The following is a 27,179-nucleotide window of genomic DNA, read 5'->3' on the forward strand; positions in this document are numbered from 1 at the left end:
GTTGGCAGGCACTGGGGGTGTCCACATGTGTGACTGGCTGGCTAGGCTAGCGGCGCGGCTGAACGCTACAGTATGCAGGCAGATCAGATTACTGAACGATTAGCCATGGCCTCCTATCCCCGGCCCAGGGAAATGATTTTCCACTGTCATAATTCCCTAGACTGAATTACGCAGGCCAGTGACTCAGAGATACTCAATTCTACAGGCCCGAGTACTGCTCTGCATAACTGTTGCTCTCTGGAGAGGGGAGATGTGGTTGCACTGTTGTTGCACTCAAGGTCAAAATTGTTATCTAATTGGAATTTCTAGTTGTGATAAAGCATGGCGAGTAGGGTGACCCAGCATCAAATGCGGAGCGAAGTATAAACGTTATTGGGATCTTTACCGTTTGGTTGGGCCTGAAGCGGGAAGGAGGCAGCAGACAGCTGAAAAACCAGTTCCAAAACTGTAAACTGTCCCTCACACGTCCTTCTATTGTGAGATGTGTGTCAAAAATGTGAGCGCTTGTCAGATGGGCGATGAGGCAGTGTAAATCAAGAAGGCCTCTAGTGGAACTTTGGTGAATGGAAAGAAAGACGAAGAGAGAGGGAAGAGAAGTGGGAGAGGCTAGCTGGGGGAGGTAAGACCATGTTTCCAAGGTGCCTACCCCCCGGGGCAGGAATCCGATACATTCCAGAGGTTCCTGTATCCAGACGAATAATGGTGACTGGGGTGTAGCGTTTCATCAGATGAGGAGCGTAAGTGCTGGGAAAGTAAGAGCTATGTCATAGGCTGAGAAGAAGCCAGCTCTGGTTGCCTGAGGGATCGGGAAATACGCCAGAAGAACAGGACAGGTTGTGTGAGATATGGATTCATCCCCAGCACAGGACAGCATGTTTATTTTTTTTATAGCTTCTCTAGTTATCACACCCACGCCCACTCGCCACCATTTAGTTTTAGACCGTTTCATAATTTAAGGCATTTATGCAAAAAATTACAATGAAAGGCACCGTAGAAAAACTCATCGTCTTTTGTACTCTGTTATATTCTGATTAGGCCGTAGAGGTCGCTAACCTCGTCGTTAAATTACTTCTGATCAAAAAGTTATTAGCTCCAGCTCAGCAACTCTCTCGACAAGTTACAAACGAAGAATTGTGTAACATTGCTCTTCACGTCAAATACAGAAATGTATTTCTTACCAGCTCCTAAGCTAAAGGCTATTTATATTGCAGACACAGAAAAATACCCAGTTTTATTTAGTGGTCAAAAAAACAAGCTGTCGGGTGTTAATGGACTTCACCTCAGCCATTCCGGTGGACCCTCGGGGTACGGCGCGTTCATGCACTCGACGAAGGAGCTCTTGGCACCGGCCTGTTAATGAAGCCGCTTTCAGAGCTGAAGAGATTCAGTAATGGGAACGCACCTCTTCACTGCGGGATATTCTAACCCTGTGCTCATCATAAGTGCTATCAGTCATCAGATACGATAAGATTAGTTTTCGTCTCTGTCCGTATAGCCTGTCGGAAGGCTAATTTTCAGAGACGTGTGTTTGTGTTGCCATAGCTTTGCATTGAGGCATGCTTATCATTTATATTGAAGAACTTTGAGCATGCTGTATTGGGGTCAAGGTTTTGTACTATTACTAGGAGAACAGGAAATCTGCGATGAAGACTGTGCTGTGTAAATGTTCGACATTAGCCATACATCATTGGACCTATGGCTTTGTTCTAAAGGCTCACTGATGTGAGCACGGAGGGCAGACAGGTGGAGGGGAGGGGTGTCTGTGTGTTTACCCAGTTGTCTGGTGGCCTCGTCGGGTCTGGCTGCACCACAGATCTCACACACATTCTCTCACCTCCTTCAAAGCTTATGTGTGCACGCCCACAGTCATGCATGCTTCAGGTTGTTTACCATTCATATAGTATATAAGTGGAAAGTGGAAACAGTTTAGTTTTCCATTGAGAAAAGCGCTCTATTAAATCAGGCTTCTTCGTGTAACATTAAAGCCAATGTCTTGAGACATACCAAAATACTACATTTTCAGTAATTCTTTATCATAAAATTATACATAGTACCTTGCTGAAAAAACATTTGACTAACATGCACATGTATGATGTAAAAGGCAAAATGTGTTTTTATTATTACTATCATATTAGTATCATAACTTAATAAATGCTAAAATGGATGTAAAAACACTTTCATACAAAACCAATAGATATGTTAGTTAGGTACGTACATACGTACGTATTAACTGACAGCTCACTCCTTAACAAGTGTTGCTGTCTTTGCCTCTACTATTTGACCATTTTTCCTGAAGCTTATTCAAGACCACATCCACAGCCCAATGTTCTCCGGAAGACCGTGTTCGGTGTTTGCATACCAGAGTTTGTGTTTACAGTGATGTCACGGTAAGCGGGGATATTGCTGGAAAGGGAGTGAACACCTACACAAGGTCAAAGTAGAGGTTTCAGTTTTCTTTTGTTTGCCTGCTATGATAATATAATGTGTTGTTGGCCAGTACAACATAGAAACACGCCTGTGACACGGCCTTGAGCTCAGACCAGGCTGGAGCTTCGTGGAGTCCCACAGGACAGCAGGACTGAGTAAACTTTAGCATGACATCTGGTGCCCAGTGCCCCTGTACCTCTCTACCCTGTCTCTTAGCCTCAAAGCAGACCAAGCCACCACACCACATCAAGTCATCTGGTGTTCAGTCGGCTCCCATCTGTGAGTGCATTTGGCTTCACTGCAAACAAAGCATCGCATGCAAGCGGCCTCCGCTACTTCTAAACAACTCAGCCCTGCTATCGAGCTCGATCTTTGGGTGGAAACTATGAGTGCATTGCCAGGGTTATGGGTCATCTCCATTTCAATTCATTAATTTGCATCGAGGCATTGAGAATCCACCGTGACAAACTGACCACAGCTGATGGCATACCTCTCCATTTTGGATTGCTGAGGTGGAAAGAATTGTAATGGTGCCGACCCGAGGTTTAGCTACTGGCAGCTCCAAGCGTACCCCTCCACTGATCCGAAGCGGTGCCGTGTCTGCCCATCCTGCTGTCTCTCATCCATCCTGGGTGGGAGGTGTGTGTGTGTCACTGTGTGTTTGTGTGTGACTGTTTGTGTGTGTGACTGTGTGTTTGTGTGCGTGCACTCCTCTCACTGTCGATGCAGGACAGGTGTTGGCAACCCTGAGGTCAGTCCAGATGCAGCTGGGGCACAGAGACAGGAGAGCGGCTGGAGACTGCAAATGACAGCAGGATGAATGAGCTTTGTTTTGGCCAGTTTTATTCAGAGTGTGCAGCTTCGAATGGGGTCAGTTGTGATTGTCAGGTGGTGTAACGATTGGGAGCTCTCAGCGGGACGTGCTACAGCCGCAAGCGTTTGGTCCTTACAGCGGGGCTCAGAGGCTGTTTGGGTAAAGAAGCTAAACTGAAGGAGCCAAAGTGAGGCGTGCAAGCCTGCAAACACAAACACCACCTCACCCCCTCTGTGAAGTGTTAAGTGGCCGGATATGTTGGTTGAATGGGACACAGGTGTCTGGGCCACGCTGTGTGTGCCTAGCCAGAGGTCCGTGTTTGTTTTCTCTCCGTACTGCAGCGCCATCAGAGCTCATTGGCTCTCAATGGGCCGGGGTGGAGGCCCCCGCATTTCTTTTGGAGGCCCCCTCAGTTTTCCCCCCTCCTTCCACGGTGGGACCGAGCAGTGGATGAACTTGAGTCACCAGTTTGCTAATGAAATTCAAGACATCCCACAACACAATGCTGAGGCTACACACTGAGCAAGACTGGTGATTTTTTAGATTCCTCTCTTCTTTTAGTCTTCCCCTTTATCCCTTCGTTGCCTCTGATCTACTCCAGCAAAGTAGGCGTTTGAAGTTGTCAAGACTCTGGCTTTACTGTTGAGTCCTCAAAGTGCTTGTGTGACAGGTAGAGAAGAGCTGGAGGGGAGTAATGTGACTCCCACATAGTCCACAGACTCCACTGTCTCCATCCTCAATGCCCTCGTCTCCCACTCCTGCACACAGGCTCTGTGGTGATGTCACTGTACTGAGTTCCCCTTTGTTGACTACCAGCCTAAAGGTGTGCCACGGGTTATGAAGGAGACGCGCACACATACACACCACCACCATAACCCCATGCTGTGCCTCTCAGGGGAGCGCAGCAGGGTGAGGTAATGGGTTGTTAACCCCTTAGTAACCTCCATGTTTGGATGTCGTGCCATCAGCAGTGGCCACTATCACGACACTGATCTGATTGTTTGACTAAACCTGTGGCCTCTCCAGATGGCCTGGCCTCTTTGCTGGTTTATGATAACCATACAGTTAATATCTAGCCCACATAACGCGCTCCCAGCTTCCCCCCCTCCCCACAGACTCTGCTGCTCTCATTTCTCGCTGCCACCCTCTGTGCTATTGTCTCTTATGCCTTCTCCTGAGTACCCTGTTTTATTTCTTCATTTCACTCATCTTTTTAAATTCCAGAATCCATTTCTTTTGTCCCCAGGCACAACGGGTGAAGGCTAGAGACGGTGTAGCAAATTAAATTTGGTCTCCCTCTTATGCTCCCCTTGGACGTGGGCATGATGGAACAGTCGCAGGAGAACAGGAGCAAAGAAATCCGGAGGAAAAAGCCTATTTCCCATGCATTACTGTCTTTATCCTGAGGGGCTATAGTAGAGTAACACCAACACCTCTATCGCTTTTTTCGTCTTTAATTTTCTTTTTCTTGCTCCCGCCTCGCTCTCGCTGCTGCTGTTCCTTCTCAGGCAGCCTAACCTGAAGGTCTCTCTGCTCTTGCTACTACTGCTAACACAATCTGACCCAGTTTATTAGTTTGGGTCTAGTGAATCATTAATTGAGGTTATCTAACTGTTCCTGTAATGATTCCACTGTGACTTGTGTGTCAGGGAGCTTCTATGCATTCATAACCGATCAAGCCTCGTGTTTCTCGTTCTCCACATTTGTACTCTATCATAACCATCTTGCAAAAAAAAAGCATCGACCCTGAAGCTAGACTATATGTTTAATAGGTGTGCCATGCACTGTAATATGTCATTGTGTCAGAGCACAATACGAGGACTAAGTGCACTGAATGCAAATTAATCTTGTGGGATGGCAGCAGCTGAATAGAGTGTGGTTTTGGGGAAAGGAGGGGAGCACACGGAGGGACAGAAGGAGGGCTAATAGTGGCGACAGAGAGGAGAGGGAGAGAAAAGAGCATGTGAGGAGGAGGAGGAGGGATGTGGGATGTAGTCATCGCCAGGCCCATTCATCATGCAATGCCTGCTGGGATGCGCTGGGGTCAGTCCCGCACAACACAATTACAGCCTGTTCTGGTGTGTTGTGCTCAGCTCCACTGTGTTCCTGACTATGTTCTGTTGTCTTTTGTTATATTTCCTCTGTTCTACCTCTCTTGTTTCTCTCTCTGCTCTGATTGTGTGCGCAGTGGCAGATTTCCTCTTTTTCTTCTCTTCCATATTTTTGAACTTGCTGCTCAAGCTATCGCTAGAGGATCTGCGTCAGTTCTCTGAGCAAAACATCTCAATTAGCTGAGCATTTGTTGTGTGTTTTGTTTCTTTGGGTCTTAAACTTTCTCTTTTGTCTTTTGCAATTTTTGCCACGGTCTTTTGGACGTGTGGTGTAGCGGCTTGCCGCTTACCATCCATTGCACAGCCGTCTTCTTTCGTCCCTTTTCTAAAATCGCAGCCGCGAGCTTGATTCTTGTGATTGACAGGCCTGGTTAGCATGGGGGTGTGAGATTCTAGTAAGCATGTTATTTACCCGGCCTGCCTGACAGTCGTCTATGATTCTACAGATGTTTACAGAAAGCTGAAAATATCTGCTGTGTGCTCTTAATGTCAGTTGACAGCGTATCCGATGATAAGGATATCTCTGTCTTTTTGTGCCTGGCTATTCTTCATGTAGTGACAAGAGTTTTCCCTGCCAGGAAACCTTTGAGATGGTCTGAAGGCCGAAATGAAAACATCATGCAAGGATCCAGCAACATCAACTGTGAAGATGGTCCAGTGTTAACATCATAGGACATGGCGGGACGTTTATGTTGTCATGGAGGCATCGCTCCTAAAAAACAATAGATGAGAGATTGCATCGGTCCTCCCTTTATAGATGCAGGATGCTCTGATCTCATCTTGTAGCACCTTGCTGCATTTATTTATATGTAACTATTTGGTACAAAGGAACAAACTTTATATTAAGTCTGCTTACAAGACCCAGTGAGTATTTTATTTTGGATAATATACATGATGGCTATAATCAGCAGGTACACAATTAAAAATAAATGAACATTTTGATAAAAACAAATAGTTTTTGTTTCTCTTGTGATTGTGATTTTGTATGATTAAAACACAATTTTAATTATTAATAAATCTGATCCAAATTTGATCAAATATTTTTGTTTGGTAAAAAAAATGCATATCATGTGTTCCCTTACCTAAGTTCAGGTCTTCAACTATTTCCAATCACTAGTTCAAAACTTTCAAATGTTTCATATGTGAAACATTTAAGAAGCTGGAACTATGAACTGTTGAGAATTTACTTAAACGGACCTAATAAAAAACACAATATGTAATATACTATTCTTTATGATGTTAACATGAAAGGTATCAGTAAATATTGAGGGGCTGTTAAGTGTACGCCTTGTTACTTGATGAGTTATAGGCTCCAGCTGTGTGTTTAGATGTTTAATGATGGGCTGCTGGTCTTTGGTTTACTTTTGGATGACCAATTCTGCCTTCAATAAATTACATCATTAGTACAACTGGTCATATTTTGTAACTTATCAAGCTGATTATGGTGAAATATTATGCAGCAGAATTTTCTTTTTGACCGGATTTAACCTGCCAAAAACAAAAATATTACAAATACTCACTGTTCTTGTACAAAATGTTTAATATGATTGATAGGATTTCCAGTAGTTGCTGAAGGAATTCTTGTAACAGAACAGAACGCCCCCAGAGGGCCCAAAAGTTCACTTGCTCGCGAAGGATGCATTGGGTGGTGGCTCGGCTGACGAGAACTAATAGGAAGCCCAACAATTAACTGAAAGAATGACAAATCTTTGCCAGAATATGCAACAGTTTAAAGTATGTAGCATCTGGAAACAATCTGAAACAATGGATTGTCTTAAGCAGAGTCCATGTCAAACTGTATGGATGCTTCTCCTTCCTGACTTCCTTGAGTTTTGGTCTCTTGAGACAAAATTGGAAAGGAGTTATATGACAGAGAGAGAGTTACTTGGCATTCTTTGATTTGATATTCATTTTAAAACTCAACACTGAACCTTGTACATACTCAAAAACGTTTGGTGGAATGGCAGAATGAGGGTAAAATCATATTCTCTTTCCAGTCATGTCAACTGTGGATAGCCTTGGCTTGATGATATGGGATTCTCACTAAATGATATCACTTGCATACAGTAATAAAGGACTAACTCATATCTGAAAGATTCATATACCACCCATAAAGGCTAAATTCAATAAACAATATGTTCATAAAATTGACACATGAAGGCAGGCTTTTTCTTTTACTGCTAGCTGGTCACTGCTAGCCCTAATCAACAGATAAGCCAAGTGTCGTTAATTTGAAATGGCCTTTGAGCTCTTTTTGTTTAACCGCTAAACATGGCTGTATTGTCTAATCTAGGACGGGTTCTAACAACATCTCACAGCGGCGGTCTGGGTTGCCAAGAACACCTGCTCGGTGCCTCCACAACCTGCAGACGCAGCGGCTTGTCTGTCGTCAAGTTGTCTTTTGTGTGGCCTAATAAAGCCGGGGAGATGTGACGACATGCCTCACTTTTCACTCTTCACCTAAGTGTGTCAGTGTGGAGGCTGATATTAGTGCAACGGCGGTTAATCTGCCCAGTGAGAGGAAATGGCGGAGCCATCAAGGGATACGATGCAGCTAATTAGACTTGTGTACGCTTCCATGTGTGAGGAGAGAGGTGGGATGGAGTGAGAAAAGAAAATGGCTTAGTCATCTTTTTTTTTCAATGTTTTTATTTATTTACTAATTTGATTGGGCACTGAAGGTCTTGCATTTGTGTTAAATCTTTGAATGTCATGCCGCTTAATGACAGCATCGTCTTTCAGGCGAGAGACAGCTGGGGGAAACCTCAACATTCATTACAGCCTGACATTTTACCCACTCGACAAACCACCATCACGGACAGTCTGAAATTAAAGTCATTCGAAGTTGCACGCAGAGCAAATGGCCTACTGGTACAATAATGCTGTTTTTGGCCTCCCTCTCCCCCGTGAAAAGCTGTTAGTAGTTTTGACTGATTAGTGCCCGAAGCCACCGGCTCTCAATGAAACCGAAGACAAAGCTTCAACCCTTGCTTCTGGAAAATCAGGAGCAATGAATTAGTGATAAAGGTATTAAAGGCAACACCATTAAAGGGTCTGTCGGGAGGAGGTGGACTTCTTTTCCTTGCAATTTGCAGAGCAGGTCATTTGCAGTCTAAAGGAATACAAGTGAAATGCTTAAGATTTCTTTTTCATTTTCTCTCAGTTACTGCTCTGCTTCTTTTCCTCTCTCCCTCTGGCTACCAATGACAGTGATACTAACCTTATCTCCACTGCACTGTCCTTGTGTGACCTAGAAGTCATCTTGTGAGGAGTGGTCGACTGTTCTGCCTCTCGGGGTCTCAGTGGAGCTCGATATGCGCTATGATTCCATCGCTCTGGGTGGGAGGAGCCAATAATATATTAAGACGATGTTGCCGGCTGTCACACCTCACTTGTGTTGAGAAGTACTGTGCCAGCACATTTTTTACAAAGTCATATTGTGATTATTTTTTTTTTCCTTTCCAAAGAACGCCCGCGGCCTTGTTTGATTTAGTTTTGTATTTCAACCTTTTGCCAATGACATCCACACCGCTCATGCCCCGTATTGACCGTTAGCACACACAGTACCCCTATCTGTCAGGCTGATGGTGACACTGTTTGCCACATTGCCCACCGTCCGGTCCATCTCCGTTAGAGGAGGGAGCTCAGTCCTGTCACCTGAGGGATAAAGTGTATGGTGGAAACTTGTATCCTCTGAGGTATGCTGGGCAGATGCAGGCCCTCCGTTGGTTCAGCTGTTGTGCCATGTGCCGACAGCGAGGCCCCAGCGGCTCTCTGTCTCTGTTGTCGGAGGCGCTGTAGAGCTGTGAGATATTTATGGTTTGCTTTGCTGTGAGGTTTTCATGCCTCTTAAAATCAGAATTTAGAGTGAGGGTGGTCCTTTTGCAGAGGTCACTTTAATTCCTTTTGTGTTACTTATACCATCTAATTTCAACCTCGAGGACGTTATGTTGTGTAACATGTTCTTACCAAACAGTAAGCTTCTAACCTCTTGTATGACATATTTATCATGACGCTGGTTGGTGGTTCTGGTTTTGTTGGACATGGCGGCTTCAGCTCAGCCCACTTGAACTACGGGCAGCAGGGTGCCAATTTTTGTTCTATTGCTAAAAGCAGCTCTCAAAACAACACACTCGTTTTTAGGGCCAAAAACTAATTAGATTTTTTTTTTTTTTGTGCCCACATGCATCGTACAAAATTAGCCAACAATGAGCTCCCAGGAGTCGCAGTAATCAAATGCATACTGTTCTTCAACAAACTGTGTAACAACTCTACTTTATAAAATAAACGGATCAAATGAAGAACCTACATCATTAGCAATAAAAAAGTGAGTAAAAAGGGTTGCCTTTACGTCTTTATATCCTTTCATGACGGCAGAGCTATACAGTGTGTTTCTATAGCTGCTGAGCTTTTCGCCTCTTCTCAGAGGTCACATGCTCTCATCAAGTGTTGTGGTACTAGATGACTCGTGCATCAGATGGAGCGACCGTCTCGATGACCTCAGCGTGATGTTCGCAACCGCCTCTGCACTTTCCCTCACCTGCTTCCATTATGTTAGCCCGTGACAGTGAGCAAAGTAATGGGAGGTTACAAGTTCCTGTCTGTGTGAGATCTGTCTTGTGACAGCTGGGTAATGCACATCACAGCGTCTCTCTCGGCCAGCACTTTACCTTTCCACAGCCTCGCCCAGTCGGTTGATACGACGGTGACTTCACTCTTTCATAATGGGATCCAACCTTCCTCCCCGTCCCTCTTTGCTCTCATCAGCTGCTTCTTTAATTAGATGAGGGTGATTTCAATAAAGTTACTGTCGTCCTCACTCCATTAGTTATATTAACACTCAGATTCCTGCCCCTGTGTCGTCTCTCTATCCCCCGTCTTTCACTGGAGGGGGGGGGGATGCTCTTCTTTTCATGGATCTGTGTAACCTAGTTACTGAGGCCCAGCAGGGAAGGCCAATCAATTAATGAACAAAGGAGCCCGCTCACTGAGAAGCGGCGCGAGTCTGGGACTATAAACGGGGCGCTCCCAAAACATGGTTGCTGTCAGTTCAGTGCTCATCTGATGGATGTTGTTTTGCTTTGTTGTTTTGCGCTTGTCTACACTTTCAGAAGCGCCTAAAGCCGGTGGATACTGCTACGATACCTGTTCAAATGCACGACCAGCCAATATGCAGGTGTCTCTTATGGAGACTCAGTCGTGAAAGAACTGAACATGGAACGGGCAGCCGGCCTGTTAGAAGACTTGGAAAAGGTCCCGGAGGACCATTTTGGACACTGTCACAAGTCCCTTGTTTGATCTTTAATTTATATTATTTCATTTTGATTTGGGTTTCTTTGGCTATGAGAAAAGCCCTTTCTTATTCTTTGGTTATGGCTCCCAACTGAGAGGGATTGTTTTTTTGTTTTTTTTTGCTTTGGGTGACACACACACACACACACACACACGCACACGCACACTCAGAAAAGATAATAAACAGTAAAAAAAGATGGATTTGAAAAAATGTAATCATTATGTTTCATGGTAATTGAAATGTGAGTAAATGGACTGTAGCATTTTCTGCCACTGTGTTGTGAAAAGGCTGGAAACTAAACCTCTGCCTCCCTCAGCTTATTTGTTAGCTCTGCTGCACATTTCGTCTCTGTGCCGTGGTCAAAGGTTAATCGTCCATATTCAGTGATTCTGATCAGTTTCCCGTGGCAACAGGCAGATTTGGATGGACAGGCCTCCTTTTTTTCACCACCTGTGCTCTCTCACTATCTTTCACCACTTTCTCATCCTTCCCTTTTCTCAGTACTTCTTTTCATCCTATTGAATCCTTATTTTCCCAGCCACATCCCTCAGTTCCACCTCTCATTCTCTCTTATCTTTCTTCTTTCCAGCCTCCCAGAGCCTCTGTCATCCCTCTTTCTTAATCCGGCTATTCGTCCCGAGTGTTCCCCTCCCTGGAGTTTCCAGTTCTGTCTCCCTGTGTGTGAGATCAGGGAGCAGGCTGTTGTAACAAGCTGTTGAATAATGTAAGCAGCGCAGGGCTATAGGCCAGAGTTCCAGTTAACCCTTTGATCTCTGATCAGACGGTGGGCGAGGCGGACGCGTCATAAATGACAGCTCGACAGCAGGGCGAAGCAGCCCGAGGGCCTTTTAGCTTCCGTCTTGCTCCAACCTCTACCTAAAGGCTAAAGTTCCCCATCCGGTCCCATTGTCACGGCCTTGGAAGCAGGCTCGCAGTGAGCGTCGCTATCCTTTGTTATTCTAACACTTATGTATAATTAAAGGGTTAGAAAAGGAGATGCTGAATAATTGATATTGGAGCAAAGATGTTGTGGCATCCTGAACTTTATTGTATACTCAGTATTTTTACCTGCAGTGCAGATAAAGGATTTACTAGTTTGCGTTCTTTCTGGTCACCTTGTTCAGTCTGCACTGATTCATTGTGACACAGAGAGCTTTCCCCTGACAAAGGAGCTATTATCCTTAATTCACCTGTGTGTACACTGCGAAGTGTCAAAACACAAAGCAGTGGACTGTAGAATAGTCCTATTAAATCCTCAACAGTCAAGTTTGTGCATGTGTTATCAATTAAAAGCTCCAAGTCGTGCATTTTCAATCTAAAAAAAAAAAAAAATAACGTAGCCAGCACACAAGGTCTCATTAACCCTTTGTAATCAATACAGATTTCCCTCTCCTTAAGTGCTTCTAGTTAGCTTTAGAGCCCTATATCCTGAGGCCAGGGTGTATTGATCTGCTGGACTGATTGGAAGTTTCCCTTCAGGAGATGAGGGATAGCGGTGGGACTGGGGATGTTTTGGCAGGAGAGTAGGAGTGGGTCTTCATGGCTGGATCAGCTTACTTCTGCCTACCCCCACACACCTGTTACTGCCAATGGGGGGGGGGGGGAACAGCCCGCCAATCTGTGTGTGGAAGTGTGTATCTCACCGTGTCTTAGAATTGAGAGAGAGAGGGAGCGAGAGAGAGGGAAAGAGAGACTTTGTGTGCTCAGGAGAGCAAATGGCTGAGAGGCGTAGCAAATGAGAAATGTGTTGCATAGGGTTTATGGTGACGGCGTGTGGCTGAACCGCATTGACTTTGGCAGCTGCCGACTGGTTATGGATGGGTGGCGGGAGACAGATTTTATGTTGTAAATGGCTAACGCACAACATGACAGTCTGCTTTTCAGTTTAGGTGTTTGGACCCGTAGCCCACCGCCGAGGCGTATGCATCCAGCAACACGTGAATGTGCACGACTGTGCACCATTAAACTGTCAGGTGTGTGTGTGTCCACAATGCTGCACCGTGATATTTAATCCATAACTCTGACAGGCTTTCCTTGAACTGACAGGGAAACACATAGCCTCTTGCCACATAAATACAACCCTCTCTCTCTCCTGCTGAAAATAATGTATTATTGGTTTCATCTGAAAGTGTTGTGTTTCATCGACACACACTCTATGCATGCAGCACTGCCGAGGCTTGACCCTGTGCACAGGCCACAGCTACCCCCTCCTGTAAACTGATACGCGTGTGTGGCGACACGGTAGGATACACAGCAGCTGTAGAGGCGGCAGTGAAGAGAGGAAATGGGAAGAGCCAGCGCAGTAGACAGAGCCCAGATAGACCTGTCAGCTCCGTGACACCCACACATGCCTCACCCTCTGGTCCAGGACAAGAGCGGAGGAAGGGAAAGCAGCTTGGATGGCGACAGGTAGAGCGCTTGGGCGAAAGGGCTGAAATAGACACGGAGTGTTGACCAGCTGCCGAGTCGGGACTCAAGCAGGGAAAGGAATAACGGTGTGTGGGGCTGTGTTTATTTGGAGGTGCGCTGGGGGACTTGAGGAAAAGCGGATAGGAGACCTGGAAGCTATAATGCCTAATTATTCCTAAGTAGTCCCCGGGCTTTGACTTTTTATAATATTGGAAAAAGCTTCTTCTATTAAACTGATCAACAGACGAAGATAAAATGCTAAATAGGGATTGCTTAAGTTTCTTTTATCAATCTCCAGTTAATAATAAGTGGATTGTCCGTCTAAAGTCAATTACAGGCTTATGGCAGTGGGGATAGGTCTGTATCAACACGTATATTAGCAGGCGCTGTCACATTTCATGAACTGCAGGTTTAAAGTCCTGCAGCTAATTCCGTGTTGGATTGAGGGTCTGGACCCTGTCACTTCAGGACATAAACAGTGTTGTGTTTTAAGTCTTTCCTTTGTAGCTTTTGGCCTTTTTATTTGGGATTGATGTCTTGCTAAGACATAAATCTTCTCTGGAGTCTGTCTTCTGTCAAACCTTTGCAAGTTTATCCGATTGGTTTGCGCTGTATTGTATTTTACCCTCTTCCAGGTCGTATTGCAGAGAAGCCTCTCCAAAGCATGGATTGCATTTTTGTCTCATTGCACTAGACCTACTTCAATTTTGTGTTCTCCCACTTGCCTTCTGGTAAACATGAGCTGAGGTGTCATGTGAGTTATTTTTAACAGTGGCTTTCTCTTTACCAAAGTGCAATGAAACGGTGACTGCCGAATCCCCCTCAGGCAGCAGTTTTTTGAAAGCACAGTGGCCTCTCGGTGGCCTTCACACTCGTGTCCTTTAATGCAGAGAGATGCTCAGTTCTTTTTTTACAGGACGGCCTTCACTTGGAAAAAAGAACAGCTGTGCCAGATTCAGTCCTTTTGTAATGCCTGACCTTACTGTACTACACGGGATGATTGAACATCTATTTCCTTATATTTATTTTAGTGTTTTTTGACCGGATAATGTCAGCTGTTAAATTATGCAGATACAGGTGTAGTTATCATGTTCACACCTTAGTTACACACAGCTCTGCAACTTATCATGCTCCTTCTGAAAACTAGATGCGCTGGTTGTTAAAATCATAATTTTGACGATGTTCTATTATTAACATTTAAACCGAATTTAGAGCTAAAACCGTCCAAAACATATACCTTCCCATTGTTTCTCATGGAATCACACCTGTGTTTAGCATCTTATAATTGTTGACAAAGTTCTGGCATGAGTGTAGCGGTGTTTCACACACACACAGACACAGAGAGGTTTCAAAACACACACACACGTTTGTAATAGGATTCATGACCGGGGCTACAATTTGGAGTGTAATTATTGTTATTGCGATAAACCAATCATGAGGCTGGGTATTTCTCTGCAATTGGAGTTTTCACACATTTATTGCAATTACCGTGTTGGGGCCACGTGTCAAGTGTGCACTGTTTGTTTATGTAAAACATACAATATACAACCCGCCAGGCAAATGTCTTCTGTGATCCATTTATCTGTTATTCTTGATTGGTCTTTGAAAGCAAGCTGCTGATTAGGAGCACGTTTTCCTGCAGGAGGAACAATCCTGTCCAAATTATCTCGCAGGCAAAAATATGGGCTACACAACACAATCTCATCTCTTGTGTCAGCTATTCTTCTGCACCGTGATATTCCCATGGGAACGCATTTCTGCGGCGCGAATCAGTCAGATCAGTGCGGGCCGGTTCTTATCTGGACATGAAAGAAGGGAAGATGGAAGAGGGAGGTGTTAAAAAAAGGAGGGAGGGGTAAGAAGAGGAGGCGAGAGGCAGGGCTCCCCTGGGAATGATAATACCTGAAATTCACTGGGCAGCATCTGAATCTAGCTCATCATCATTTCATGAGCAGGTATTGTACTTATCCCTATTACACTCCGAGATACATGCTCTGCTCGGCAGTTTCCGCTCGGCCTCTCCCAGATTGATTGAGCAGATTAGACAGTTATATTGTTTATGTGTGTGCCACAGCCCGTGTTACAGCATGCCTAGGGATTTTATGATTAGTTTGATTTTTCTTATTTGTCTGCGGTCATCACAAGCGCCATTGTTGCTGTCGTTTTGATAGCATTTCTGGTTCAAGACAGGTCAGCAAATTTGTTATTGCTGTTCCGCTGCAGGTGTAAAAGTCTTAATAAAACTGTTGTGCTTCAGTCAGAGATCCTGTGCAGCTCACAATGGGGTTTTCTCGGCTGAATACGCAGTTAATTTGATCAGCAGACCCTGAAGTATGAAACCACACTGACAAGTACTGTTATCTCTACTTGTCCCTTCCCCTCCAAACTCACACATTCACTCACACACAAACACACACAGACGTGCCTTATCCACAAGCACTATGGCTTTCACCTCTGAGTGATGCCCATTGTCCGTATAAGGAGAGGCCCATTACGAATCCTGAGTCCCAATGGAGACATTGTGCTGCCCGCCATGCTCCCTTGTCCTTCAGCAGCGTCCTGAGATGACAGTAGATAAACAATGTGAACAAACAGTCACTCCCACCAGCATTGATCTGGCTCCCTCGCCCCCCTCCCTCCTCTCACCAACAACGCCACATTGATTCCACCTACACTCAATTTATATGAAAGCCCCTTTGCCCCACCTCCCTTGTCTTCCAGGACTGACAAAAATGATAAATGACCAACTCCTTCCTCCCTCTGCCACCACCTCCCTGTGCCTCGCGTTGGCTGTCCGAGGCACTACAAGCCTATTGCTTCTCTCGGAGAGCCAATAGACTGAGGGGCTCCCTTTCCTTCGAAGTGTAGCATTTATATCTATTTTGTTGGTAGAGGGTGGGGGATATTCATTGCCTTGGGTCTTTTCTATAATTTCTACACATAAACATGCCACTGCCGTAATTTCAAGCATTCACGACATTCATATGCACATTGTCAAACCATCAAAGAAGACCAGTGAAGGAAATGATTATGCATTTCGATTGTGCACACCGTAGAATCTCCTCTCCTGTGGCTTCTGGCTAATAGTCTGCGATGCCACTCAAAGATGAAATCGTATGCGGAGCCTTCAGAGTGGGGTCAATTATTTCTCTTTCTCTGATTAATCCGTCCACTTTGTAGTCGCACGAATTAGATTGCAGTTAATTTAGACATGACATCGTTCTCGTTTGAAATCTGTCGTGATTTGTGAATGAGAACGATTTGACTGTCCGTCCTAATGGAGTTTCAGCTTCCTGCGGTATTTTCTGTTCAAGTCTGCAGTATACAAATGATTTTTTTTATTTGTTATTGTACAGATTCCATGCTTGTAAATGGGACACACAATGTCTATAAATAGATATACTGTGGTAGCGAGCTGCCGGTGGTTATCAGCAGGGTTGGGTGGGGTGGGTGGTGGTAGGGGGGTATTTGTGCATGCAGGGCTTTTTATGTGCTGCGTTGAGGTGATCGAGGCTATTGATGAAGGTGTAGGTTCCGTGCTCGCCACCCTACCCCACCACCCAGAGGAACAATACCATTCAGGAAAGTCTCCATTTCACATATCTGCACCGTTCCCTAATGACCCTTCCTTGCTTTGTCCCCGCCCCGCCACCGTTTCCCCATGGCTCCCTCCCACAGCTCATCCACACTGCTTTTCACACTGCAAGGTAATCCATTTTACAGTTCTGCCGCACTCAGAAAGCTCCTGCTTGAGATCCTCTATATAAAAAGGACGGGAGGTTTAGGAGCCTGTTTTAAGATGAAAAAGACTGAAAGAGCCATGTATATTTTAGTCACTCTCTGCCTTGTGTTTTTATTCATCTTGGTCCTAATCGTCAGTACGTAATATGAATGTGTGCCTTTTCATATATGGAGGAGGATATCAGTGTTGATGGCATCTGACATGATCTTCTCTAATGGATGTCTGAATGTGGGATCTTGCTCTGTCAATATAAAGTACAGTGGTACAGAAATGCCGAAATTCTCTTTAATTGTCACTGAACACACTTTAGCTGTCGTCCCATTCTGTTCATAATTACTCTAAAGGAAAAGATTGCAGTCCCTTGTCTGGATTTGAAGATGAGTCTGTGCCTCTTTGTCCCATTACTGTGTCAACGAATAGCATTGCAATCATTTCAATTATGACAGCACTGGAGCCGAGGTCTCCAAGTAGGGCCTTGAGATGTAATTGGAGGGGCATGGGCGAATTGAGGAAAGGCATTTTTCTTCTCTGAAATTGCCTCAGTCTTGGGGACAGTAAATTGAGGCAGTGAAAAATGATGTGATAATTCAGCCGCATGGTTTGGTCGAGGGAATGTTCTGAAAGTCACTTTCTAGAGAATTGAAAGGCAAAACTACATTCCCCTCCCGAGTCCTCTGTCCTTCACACAGTGGCATGAAATGAATTGATGAGACGGAGGCAGAGGGAAGTGTCGGTGTAAATGTTTGCAGCTAAAATGAAGCTGCCTGCTTGTGCATTCAGATTGTCTGAGGGGTGGGAGGCTCAAGCTGGAGTAAAAATACGGCACCGTGCTCCACGCCATTTCATGGCCTAAGCCTTTAATCGCAGCGGCAGCCACAATGGATGCATAAAATGGAATTCAAAATTGTGATTGATTGATTCTATATTGATGAATGCCAAGGCTGGCTTATAGGAAGAAAGAAAAAAAACCCTGCAACTGTGACTTTAAATGTAACCTTTTCAAGAAGGCGAGTCCTTGCTTCCTCTCATGGGCCTGTTTGTTGCTTTTAGATGTGCTTCAAAAGAAAAATGAAAATTTTCGCTTTTTTTTCTTCTTTTTTTTAAGTTTAATCTCTGGCATGAAAGGGTAGGAGGCTGAATGCAAATGCAGAAATTTGCTTCGGCTTTGCTTCTAGCTGCATGTCTTGGAGAATTGCAGCAGAGTGATCTTGTAGCACCATTATGCAACGTGAGGAGTCGAGATCCATCGACCTCCTCTCTCAATACGACGTTCACCCTTCGCCTTCATCTCTCCATTGTGTCTAGTTTCTTAATCCTTTCAAGGGATCTCACACAGTAACAGAGCTGGCATAAGCACATTGGTTACTGTTTGCAGTGTCATGATTTAACAGGATTACAGATTGGGGATTACGCTGGCGTCATTCTTACCCATTCCTAACCTTGACCCATGGTCCTGTGTTCAATTCAAACCGTCAGACCAAAGTTGTTTTTGTCTTTTGTGAGGCTTGAGTGTTTGCACAAAAGATCAGGAATATTTGTTCAGGAATAAAAGGAAACGCACACATGCTTTTTTGTTGGATAATTTGGACTTGTCTAATGAGTCTCTCGGGTCTGTCTCCGCTGTGATGGAGCCCCTGTGGTAAATGCACATCAATACATAGCCATAGACAGAGAAGTGACAACAACGGTAGCCTTTTGATGAGCGTCCTATGGATTACTGCCCTCCCTCCATTTCCTGTTGCACAGTTTCTCCAGCGTTTCCACGGAGAACGTGTGGTTGCCATGGTTCGCGGTGATTGAACACAGAGGGTCATCATTTATTCCCGTCAGTCAGTGGCAAGGGGCAGGATTGGGCAGAGAGGAGGCAGCGGGGGGAACTGTTGGGTCCTGAGGGGCTTGAGGGTCCAGCTCTCCTTTTTAAAAGTTTATTTGTTGAAGGGATCACCCACGGCTAGTCTGACTCTGGCCAACGGTGTTAATGTACTGACTCTCCTCAAATCCCTGGGACACTTGGTCATATTAACACTTTAAAAGAAGGGCAGGAGTGTCAGGGAGGGACGGAAGGGAGGGGAGGGAGTGAGCAGGATGTGTGAGGCTACATATGGCCAGCCTTAGCGCTGTTTATCCAGAGAGTTCTTACAGCTGAGCACCAGGCTCCATCCCCCTGTTCCTCATCGTGTCTCATTAATCTAGCAGCATGGTTCTGGCTTGCTTCCCATGATGTAGAGGGAGCAGGTTTTAGTGACCACCCACCCCGAGGAAAAGCATTAGCCTGTCCTCTCGACCATCACCTGCCATTGTTTATTCCCCCACTTCATTCTGTCACCATCTTTCAGCTGTTATAAAATAACGAGGGGACTATTTTAATTGATGTTTTCAAAGCCTTGAGATTGATGGTTGCCTTGGGGAATTTTTTGCTCATTTCCCCCCCCCAATCAGTTTTTTTTCCCTCCAGGTTTGGTAGTTGATCTTGTCTTTCCCCGAGGCTTGTTTCTCCCTTTCCACTTATGTTACTGCTCTTTTTTCGTTCTATTGGTTGGCATGCCACCTCTATTTAGTCCACATGTGCAGATACTGAGCTCATATTTAGTTTGAGCTCTTTCCATCTTTGAGAATGAAAAAATTGGCTATCAGGTACGCATTAGTCTCCATCTGCCTCTCCCTTTATGCATGAGTTAAGACACTGACTCTCTTTGGCAGACTTGGGTCTCTACGCACCTTTTGGCTGCTCTGCCCCTTGCGTATATGTCTGCTGGCTACACCTCTCATCAGCTAAACATGAAATATTCATGTTCTCCTTTCTTCCTCTACATTTTTGCATCAATTACTGTGGAGGAAGGCGGAGTGAGATGTTTGCGGTTGTATCTTGGCTTCTAAGGTATACATGACACAGAAAGTAAAAGACACATTAGGTAAGATGTTGCAGACATTTAAGATCCATTAGCCGTTATTCTTCTACGTCAGTGCTATATCCCCATCTCCGTTATAGTCTAATGTATTGTGCTCTATTTAGCTGGCTCGATCTCAAAGCTGTAGTTTCACACTTGAGGCCTTGAGCTTTCCATCTATTTGTGTCAGCGGCTCTCTTACTCCCCCTCTTAGGCTGTCACGTTCTCTCTCTTCCTTCCTTCGGTTGTAGCTCTCTGTGTCTCAGTCTGAAGGTCAACGTTAGAAGGGGGCCACCACCTTTGCAAATTGGGCAAGAAGTGAGGTTTTCTGTGCCTCTACCGTGTTTGTGGTGTGTAACCATTTAATCTACTCAAGCCCTTTTCAGCGGTGCCATTTAAAGTCACGGCAGAGCTCATTGTCTCGCTCCAGACAGAGATAACGCGTCTTCATTCGGATTAATCATTAACCCAAAATAGCTTTAAAGATTGCCTTTTTCCTGGAGCTGGGCGATATGCGTTTGAAATCATTGTTGAATTATTAATAACGTTATTTTCCTTTGTCAATATACAACACATCTCATACATGTGCACAAGGGAGACGTTACTTATTCATGTTGGGATGGTTTCACACCATTTCACTGATGTGCAGGGTGAGGTCGTGGTGTGCAAAGAAATGTAGCAATGCACCAGCAAAGATGAAGAAAATAATTTAGCTAGCAAATGAACAACACAGGCTGTGCAGTGTTAAAAAAACTAATATGTCAAAGATGCAAACTGTGCTGTGGTAAAAAAAATTAAAAAAACCCTGAATAACAAACTGTATAAGAGAATGCCACAGGGCACTTTTGGAAACCTGTGACTTTACAACTCCTTGGAACAAATTACAGATTATGTAGATGTATAGCCCCGCCCTCATAACAGAATGTGGTGATGAGAAATCTCATCATTGGAAGTTTTCATTTATTTCAATATTTTCTTGTTTGCCAAACTTTTCTTAAGACCAGACAATATCATTTGTCCTCTGTGTCATGTTTAAAGTTGTCCCGTCTTCTGTTTCTCTGTTTCCGGCAGCAGACACTTCCTGTGGCTAATCATTCTTTGATATGCAATGACACAACCCCTGGCTCCCTCAGAAACCAACAAACAAGGCATCGGGAGGACCTTCAAGCAAGCAGGGCTGTTGGTTTTTGTCTGCTCGGTTGCGATACATTCTCTGAACGCCCACTGTTTTTTCACGGCCTCTCCTTACATTAACTCCCTGTAAAGAGGAAACTTGGAAACAATTCAGAGAAAAGGGTGATTTCTTCCACTGTACTCGCAGGGAGATTTAAGGCGTTGTGTTAAGCTTTGCTGGAAGGCTAGAGGGGACAGAACTACTTGCCAAGAGGTTGACCCTGATAAGATTAAAGAGACACTAAACAAACTGCATTTTTCACAAAGTAATACTGTGTTTATATGAACGTTAACTTCAATAACTTAGGATCATTTAATGAGAAAATCTTTTAGAAACAATATATGAAACGATCTGAAGTTGATCTCCTTTGTGAAAACGGATGGTTGCCGGCCAGGATCCACTGTGCTTAGCACATTCTTGTATTTTTAATGTTACCTTTTAATTAAACCTTGGTTTATAGTGTTACCAATAAACCCTTTTGATGGCATTATCAAATCCATTTTATGTCTGATTTGTGTCCGATGAGTCTTGATGGGTTTGGTGGTCACTGTTTAATGCCTCTGGGTTGAGAGGGTTGTGACTCGACTCTAATGTGGTATCTAGGGTTTTATAAAGGGTTGTGTGTGCGTGTGCACCTCGAGAGCTCTCCAGCTTAATGGACAGAGCATTTCCATGCAAAGGTAATGATGCTCTGTGCCGCTTCTCCACCAGGCCTCTAAATGGAGAAATGATGTATTTGTAAGAGACAAGTTCACACCGTTCTCATGCCGCATTGTGTGCTTTTCTCACTCTGCTTGATAGAGATTGGCTAAAGTGCTGCTGTATTATGATGGGTCTGCAGAGGGTAAGGGGATGTATATTGAGTGTGATAAGGGCTCTTCTCCTGGAGTAATGGATCCTACTGCCAGGTCTGTCTGTCACTGTCATCAACTCCTCTGCTCTTGGATCGCTTCCCTTCCATCAGCTTGTATTTCTCCCTTCTCCTGCACTCCATTTTGGTCTGGATACTGTTGAGAATTTGAGGAAAATAGGAGGCGAGTGTCCCCGCGGGTGATGGCTTCACTTGTATGCAGTCACACAGTCCGACTGGACTGAAGTGGGGATTGGCTTGCCTCGAGGCTTTGTCGTCACTCACTTTCTGCCTATTGATTGTGTGGAGGCTGCGTGAGCAAGTGTCTTTTTTTATTTATTTATGTGTTTGTGTGTGGATGTTTGTGCACATAGCTTGTGTGTGTGTGTGTGTGTGTGTGTGTGTGTGTGTGTGTGTGTGTGTGTGTGTGTGTGTGTGTGTGTGTTTTGAGGGGGGAGGGTGGGGGTTGGCAGCTCTTACTCTGTGTAGGTGAATACAAGGACTACTTTAGAATGAACTTTTGGAGTGTTGGCACTGGCAGCATGCACGCTTCTCCCACACACCGCTGAACCCACACCACAAAAGAAAGCAATATGTTGTTAGCAATATGTTGTTTGTTCTATAGGTGCTGCTGCTGTTCTTTCAGATTTTTGATATTTTCTTCTTTCTTGCTGTTTTTTCTCGGACAGGAAATTTGATCCCGAGGGAATGGTGCTGCTGAGATGACCTACGTGACATTGCTTTTCTCAAGAGATCATTCTCCAATCAAGAAAGCGGGGCAGAATCTAACAGGGACATGGTTGGCAGGTTCACATGATGGACAGGTGATGGAGTCTTCCATCATCTTTCTCCACCAGTGACTCGGCCTGCCAGCCCTCCCTTTGAGGCATAAGTGTGTACCAGCGGTCCAAGGCCCCCTATTTCTCTGCCATGGTGACATAAGCAGTGCTGCAATATGAGGGAGAGCCAACGTGAGACCGTCTCATTTCTTTCTCCAGTAGCTGCTGCAGCTGCTACTTTAACGCCCTTTGTGTTTAGCTCGATAACAAGACTGACTCTGTTGTGAATAGTCCCTGCTCGCCGTTTTCTACCCACGCCAAAAGAGACGGTCCCCGTGTTGCTGGGCTGCTGGGGCGGAGCGGTGTGGCGTGAGACGATGCTGGGATGCGTGACACGCCTCCGTCGGCTGGTCCGTCTCCTCCCCCTGCAGACCTCCCTCCTCCTCCTCTTCCTCTTCTGCACCGTCAGCGTCTTCATCTCTGCCTACTTCCTCTATGGCGTCAAGCGAGAGCTGGAGCCATCGGGAGGGGGCGTGTCCGGGGCCGATGGCGCGTCCGCAGACTCCGATGACTCGAGGGTTTCTCCGTCCCGGCTGCTACCGCTGCGGGGCGTCTCAGGGGGCCCAGGGATGGATCCCGGAGGGGCCAGGACAGATCCTGTGGTTCTGGTGTTTGTGGAAAGCCAGTATTCTCAACTGGGTCAGGAGATTGTGGCCATCTTGGAGTCGGGCCGGTTCAAGTACCGGACTGAGATCTCTCCCGGTAAAGGGGACATGCCCACATTGACAGACAAAGACAGGGGGCGTTTCACACTGGTGATTTATGAGAACATTCTCAAGTATGTTAACTTGGACGCCTGGAACCGAGAGCTGCTGGACAAATACTGTGTGGAATATGGAGTGGGCATCATTGGCTTCTTCAAGGTTAGGACCACACCGCACTCTCTCCCTCTACCCCCTCCCTCCCTTCTCTCACTCACACCTTCTGCCCTGTCCATCTGGCTCCTCCGTCTCTAAGGAGATGGTATTCACAGGGTTGGAAAGACCTGGCTGGTTCAGTATCACTGTTCTGTTGCACTTTTTTTTTTTTATCTTAGATGCTCCATCTATTTCTTGTTCATCTTTATTCTGCTATCTGCTCTCCTTCACTCTTCTTTCCCAGTCTCTTGTTTCTCTTTTCTTGTCCTTTTTGTTTTTAGTTTCTCTAAAGTGCTCTAAACCTCTTTGTTCCTCTTTATCTGTCTTACTTTCTCTCCCTCCTTTGCTCTCTCTCTCTCCCAGTAATCCCTAGCTGAGCCTGGTCTTATGGTTTTGATCACTGTCTCTGAGCCATGGAAAGAATATAGAAAATAAATGTGGAGGGATGGATGGTGGTGCAGTGATATCAGGGTTATAGGTGAAGGTTAGGAATGAAAGCCCGGTGGGATTTACCAGCTATTGGGAGAGGAGGAAGGGTGTGCATCCCGATGAACTGGACACACAACGCTGCTGCCTGCTATCTGAACCGATCTGTTTGCAGTAGAGCCCAACTGATGTCTGCATACACAATTTTGGCATACTACAAATATGCATCGACATGCTTGTTGATAAGAGACTTGAGCGATAAGTAACTTGAAAATACAAAGATTATTTTGATGTAATTAAGAGACAGTGAAAGTCTAGCTTTTCAACAGTAAAATGTTGCCTTTGATATACAGCTTGGTCTCCAGTGGTAGCTGGAGGCAATTTTTTCTGTTAAGGCCATCTAATCAATTCCAGCAAACATCCGAGAATGATTCAATACAAAAAAAGGTATCACACAATAATACTTTGCAGTTAAATATTTAACATTAATTCCAATCTATCTTTCTCATGTCGCATACCTCTGAAACATAGTCCTGCACTTGACTGATTTGAAACGTATTGATAAATTCCCCAAACTAACGTAAGACCTGTGTACAAAATGCCTTCCAACAGCTCGTTTTGTTCCGTCTTTGAGCTCCATGTCTCTCACTCCTGTAGCTGTCCATGCTGGATCGGTCCACGTTGATTTGAAAAGCAAGCATAAAAAGTAAAATACGGCGTTAGCGCAACTGCATTCAGCAGCTAGCTTAGCTGTCATGTTGTTATAATGGCGCCTCGAGAGACCAGCCCTGAGGGAAACGAGAGAAGGGAACGTGCACTTGGGCCAAATGAGAGTGGCCCCTCCGTGGATCTCTTTTAGGGCCATAAGTTGTATGTCACTCATTTAAATATTTAATCAGTGGTTGGCTAAACTGCTTATTAGACCTGTCTGTCTTGGGCCAAATTGATCTGGCCCCAGCACGTCCACGGCACTGCAGAGACGTGCACGGGCGGAGAGGGCCAGCAGCAAAAAAATATATTTTGCACATATATCCTAAGTATCGGTATCGTGATATTAATGGCAGGTATCATATCGAAGTCATAATTTTGGAATCGTGACAACCCTATTACACATACAGCGATCCGCTCTGTGGGGCCTGATTGAAGAATATCTGATCTATTGTTATAGTATTGTTCAGATATCAGTGAGATTATTTGATGTAACACTACACAGTATGTCAATGTGTGGTGATCCTTTTATCTTCCACCCACCACATATGCGTCATGGTGAAGTTTTAAGACTTAAGTAAAAGTGCTGAAGAAAGTAGTCCTTGTCTATCTGTGGCAGTGGAGATGTGAGAGATTTGGAGAATGACACATTATAAAGGAGAAATTTCAATGAATAATCACTGAACCCCTTAGACTTTGAATTTTAGAGGACACCGCAGGAGGTCATTCATTTTGACTTCAATCTCGGAGCACAGCATATTCAGCATAGCAGGTAGAAGCTGCTTCATGCTGCTACGTTTGAGTAGCCCTGACATTCTTCATTTCACACATGAATGGAGAAATTATGGAATTATATCCAATACATTTATATCTTCATCACTCTGTATGATAAATCCATGTGATCTCTCTCTCTCTTGTCTCCATCTCTCTGTTGATCAGGCCAATGAAAACAGTCTGCTCAGTGCACAGCTGAAAGGCTTCCCTCTCTTTCTGCACTCTAACTTGGGTCTGAAGGACTGCACTGTCAACCCCAAGTCCCCCTTGCTCTTCATCACTCGATCCGGGCAGCCCTTGCCAGGTCCCCTCCCCGGGGATGACTGGACCGTTTTCCAGTCCAACCACTCAACGTACGAGCCTGTGTTGCTGGCCAAGACCCAGTCAGCTGAGAGCGTTGCATCGATGGGGCAGAACGCTGCTCTGCTCCCGTCGGTGGTGCAGGACCTGGGGCTCCATGATGGTATCCAGAGGGTCCTGTTCGGCAACAACTTGGCCTTCTGGTTGCACAAGCTGGTGTTTGTGGACGCCGTGGCCTTTCTGACAGGGAAGAGGCTGTCATTGTCTCTGGAGCGCTACATCCTGGTGGATATCGACGACATCTTCGTGGGCAAAGAGGGCACCCGCATGAAGGTGCCTGACGTAAAGGTGAGTTTGTGCATGAGATTCAGAGTGAAATAAAAACTTTATCAGAATCAAAACTGAACTCATTTATGTATTTTCCAACAGCTCTTTGCTCAAATATAAAAATTGCCTCACACGTAGCATGTGGTACCCTGTGGTACCCTGTGCCAGTCATACAGAGAACGCCGTCTCCCGCTCCTCTTCTCCCTTTGAATGCGTTCGTCCCAGTAGGCCGCTCAAAGCTGACAGGCCCCACTGCTCACACTGTCATAGAAGCTCCACAGCAATGAATATTTCAGGGGCCCAGAGATATACAAAGAATGTTGAAAAGCTCCTTGTTTGTGCCCCCTCAGAGCAGAACAGACCCCCTCACATCTGGAGGCCGAGGGTGTAAAAAAAAAAAATATATATATATATATATATATATATATATATATATATATATATATATATATATATATATATATATATATATATATATATATATATATATATATATGAAGCATCAAGCAGTCTCACTGGCAGAGCAACAGCGAGCTTTTAGGAACAAATCACACCCTGACAAGATGGAAGAAATCAGTGAGCGTGAGAGAGGGTGTGTGCTGGGAGTCTCCTCCAGCGTGGAGATCAAATGGAACAAACACCCGAATCAGAGGAGAGAAAAATATCAAACAGAATGAAGGAGAGGAGTGAGGCAACCGGGACTGGATGTTGGATGTTTACCGAGAGAAACTTGCAGAATGAAATATGTATGTGGGCACGCGGGTGTTCACACTTCCTCATTAATGCACTTGTGAGCAAAACGTGTAGTGACTCACTCTGCTTTTCCTCCCACCGTTTCAGGCCCTGCTGGAGACGCAAAGGGAGCTGCGCACCCATGTGCCCAACTTCACCTTCAATCTGGGTTTCTCAGGGAAATTCTTTCACGCTGGTAAGATGCAGCCCGTGAAGAAAGCCTTTGCTACTGTTAATTCAAGCAGTGAACTAAACCAAAAGAGATAACACCTATGTTTTGATTCACAATGTTTTAATATCTCTACTGCCCTTATTCTCCTTCATGCCATGGCTTTATTTATTCTGTTATTAATCTCCCACATTCTTCTCTCTAATGTTTGAACGTCTCCCTCTGCCTCTCTGCCTTTCATTTCCTCCATGATCCCATTTCACCTCTGCCTCTTTGTCATTGTTCTTTTCTTCTTTTTTTTTAATCCTCCATATCCTTCTCACCCATCTCCTCTTGTGT

General features: G+C 45.0%; 1 protein-coding gene across 1 annotated transcript in view; it reads left to right on the forward strand.

The window, feature by feature from the left end:
• The window catches only part of ndst1b (N-deacetylase/N-sulfotransferase (heparan glucosaminyl) 1b), a 38,725-nt gene that overhangs the window by 2,766 nt on the left and 8,780 nt on the right, over positions 1-27,179 (forward strand). Inside the window, exons 2-4 of the mRNA XM_068586303.1 lie at positions 22,398-23,410; positions 25,478-25,960; positions 26,780-26,867. Coding sequence (XP_068442404.1) covers positions 22,865-23,410; positions 25,478-25,960; positions 26,780-26,867 — 1,117 coding nt within the window. The 5' untranslated portion in view covers positions 22,398-22,864. The remainder of the gene's footprint in view (positions 1-22,397; positions 23,411-25,477; positions 25,961-26,779; positions 26,868-27,179) is intronic.

The sequence above is a fragment of the Clinocottus analis genome, unplaced genomic scaffold (assembly GCF_023055335.1).
Source record: "Clinocottus analis isolate CAN_PGR_092001 unplaced genomic scaffold, fCliAna1.0.p SCAF_10, whole genome shotgun sequence".
NCBI classification, from domain to species: domain Eukaryota; kingdom Metazoa; phylum Chordata; class Actinopteri; order Perciformes; family Cottidae; genus Clinocottus; species Clinocottus analis.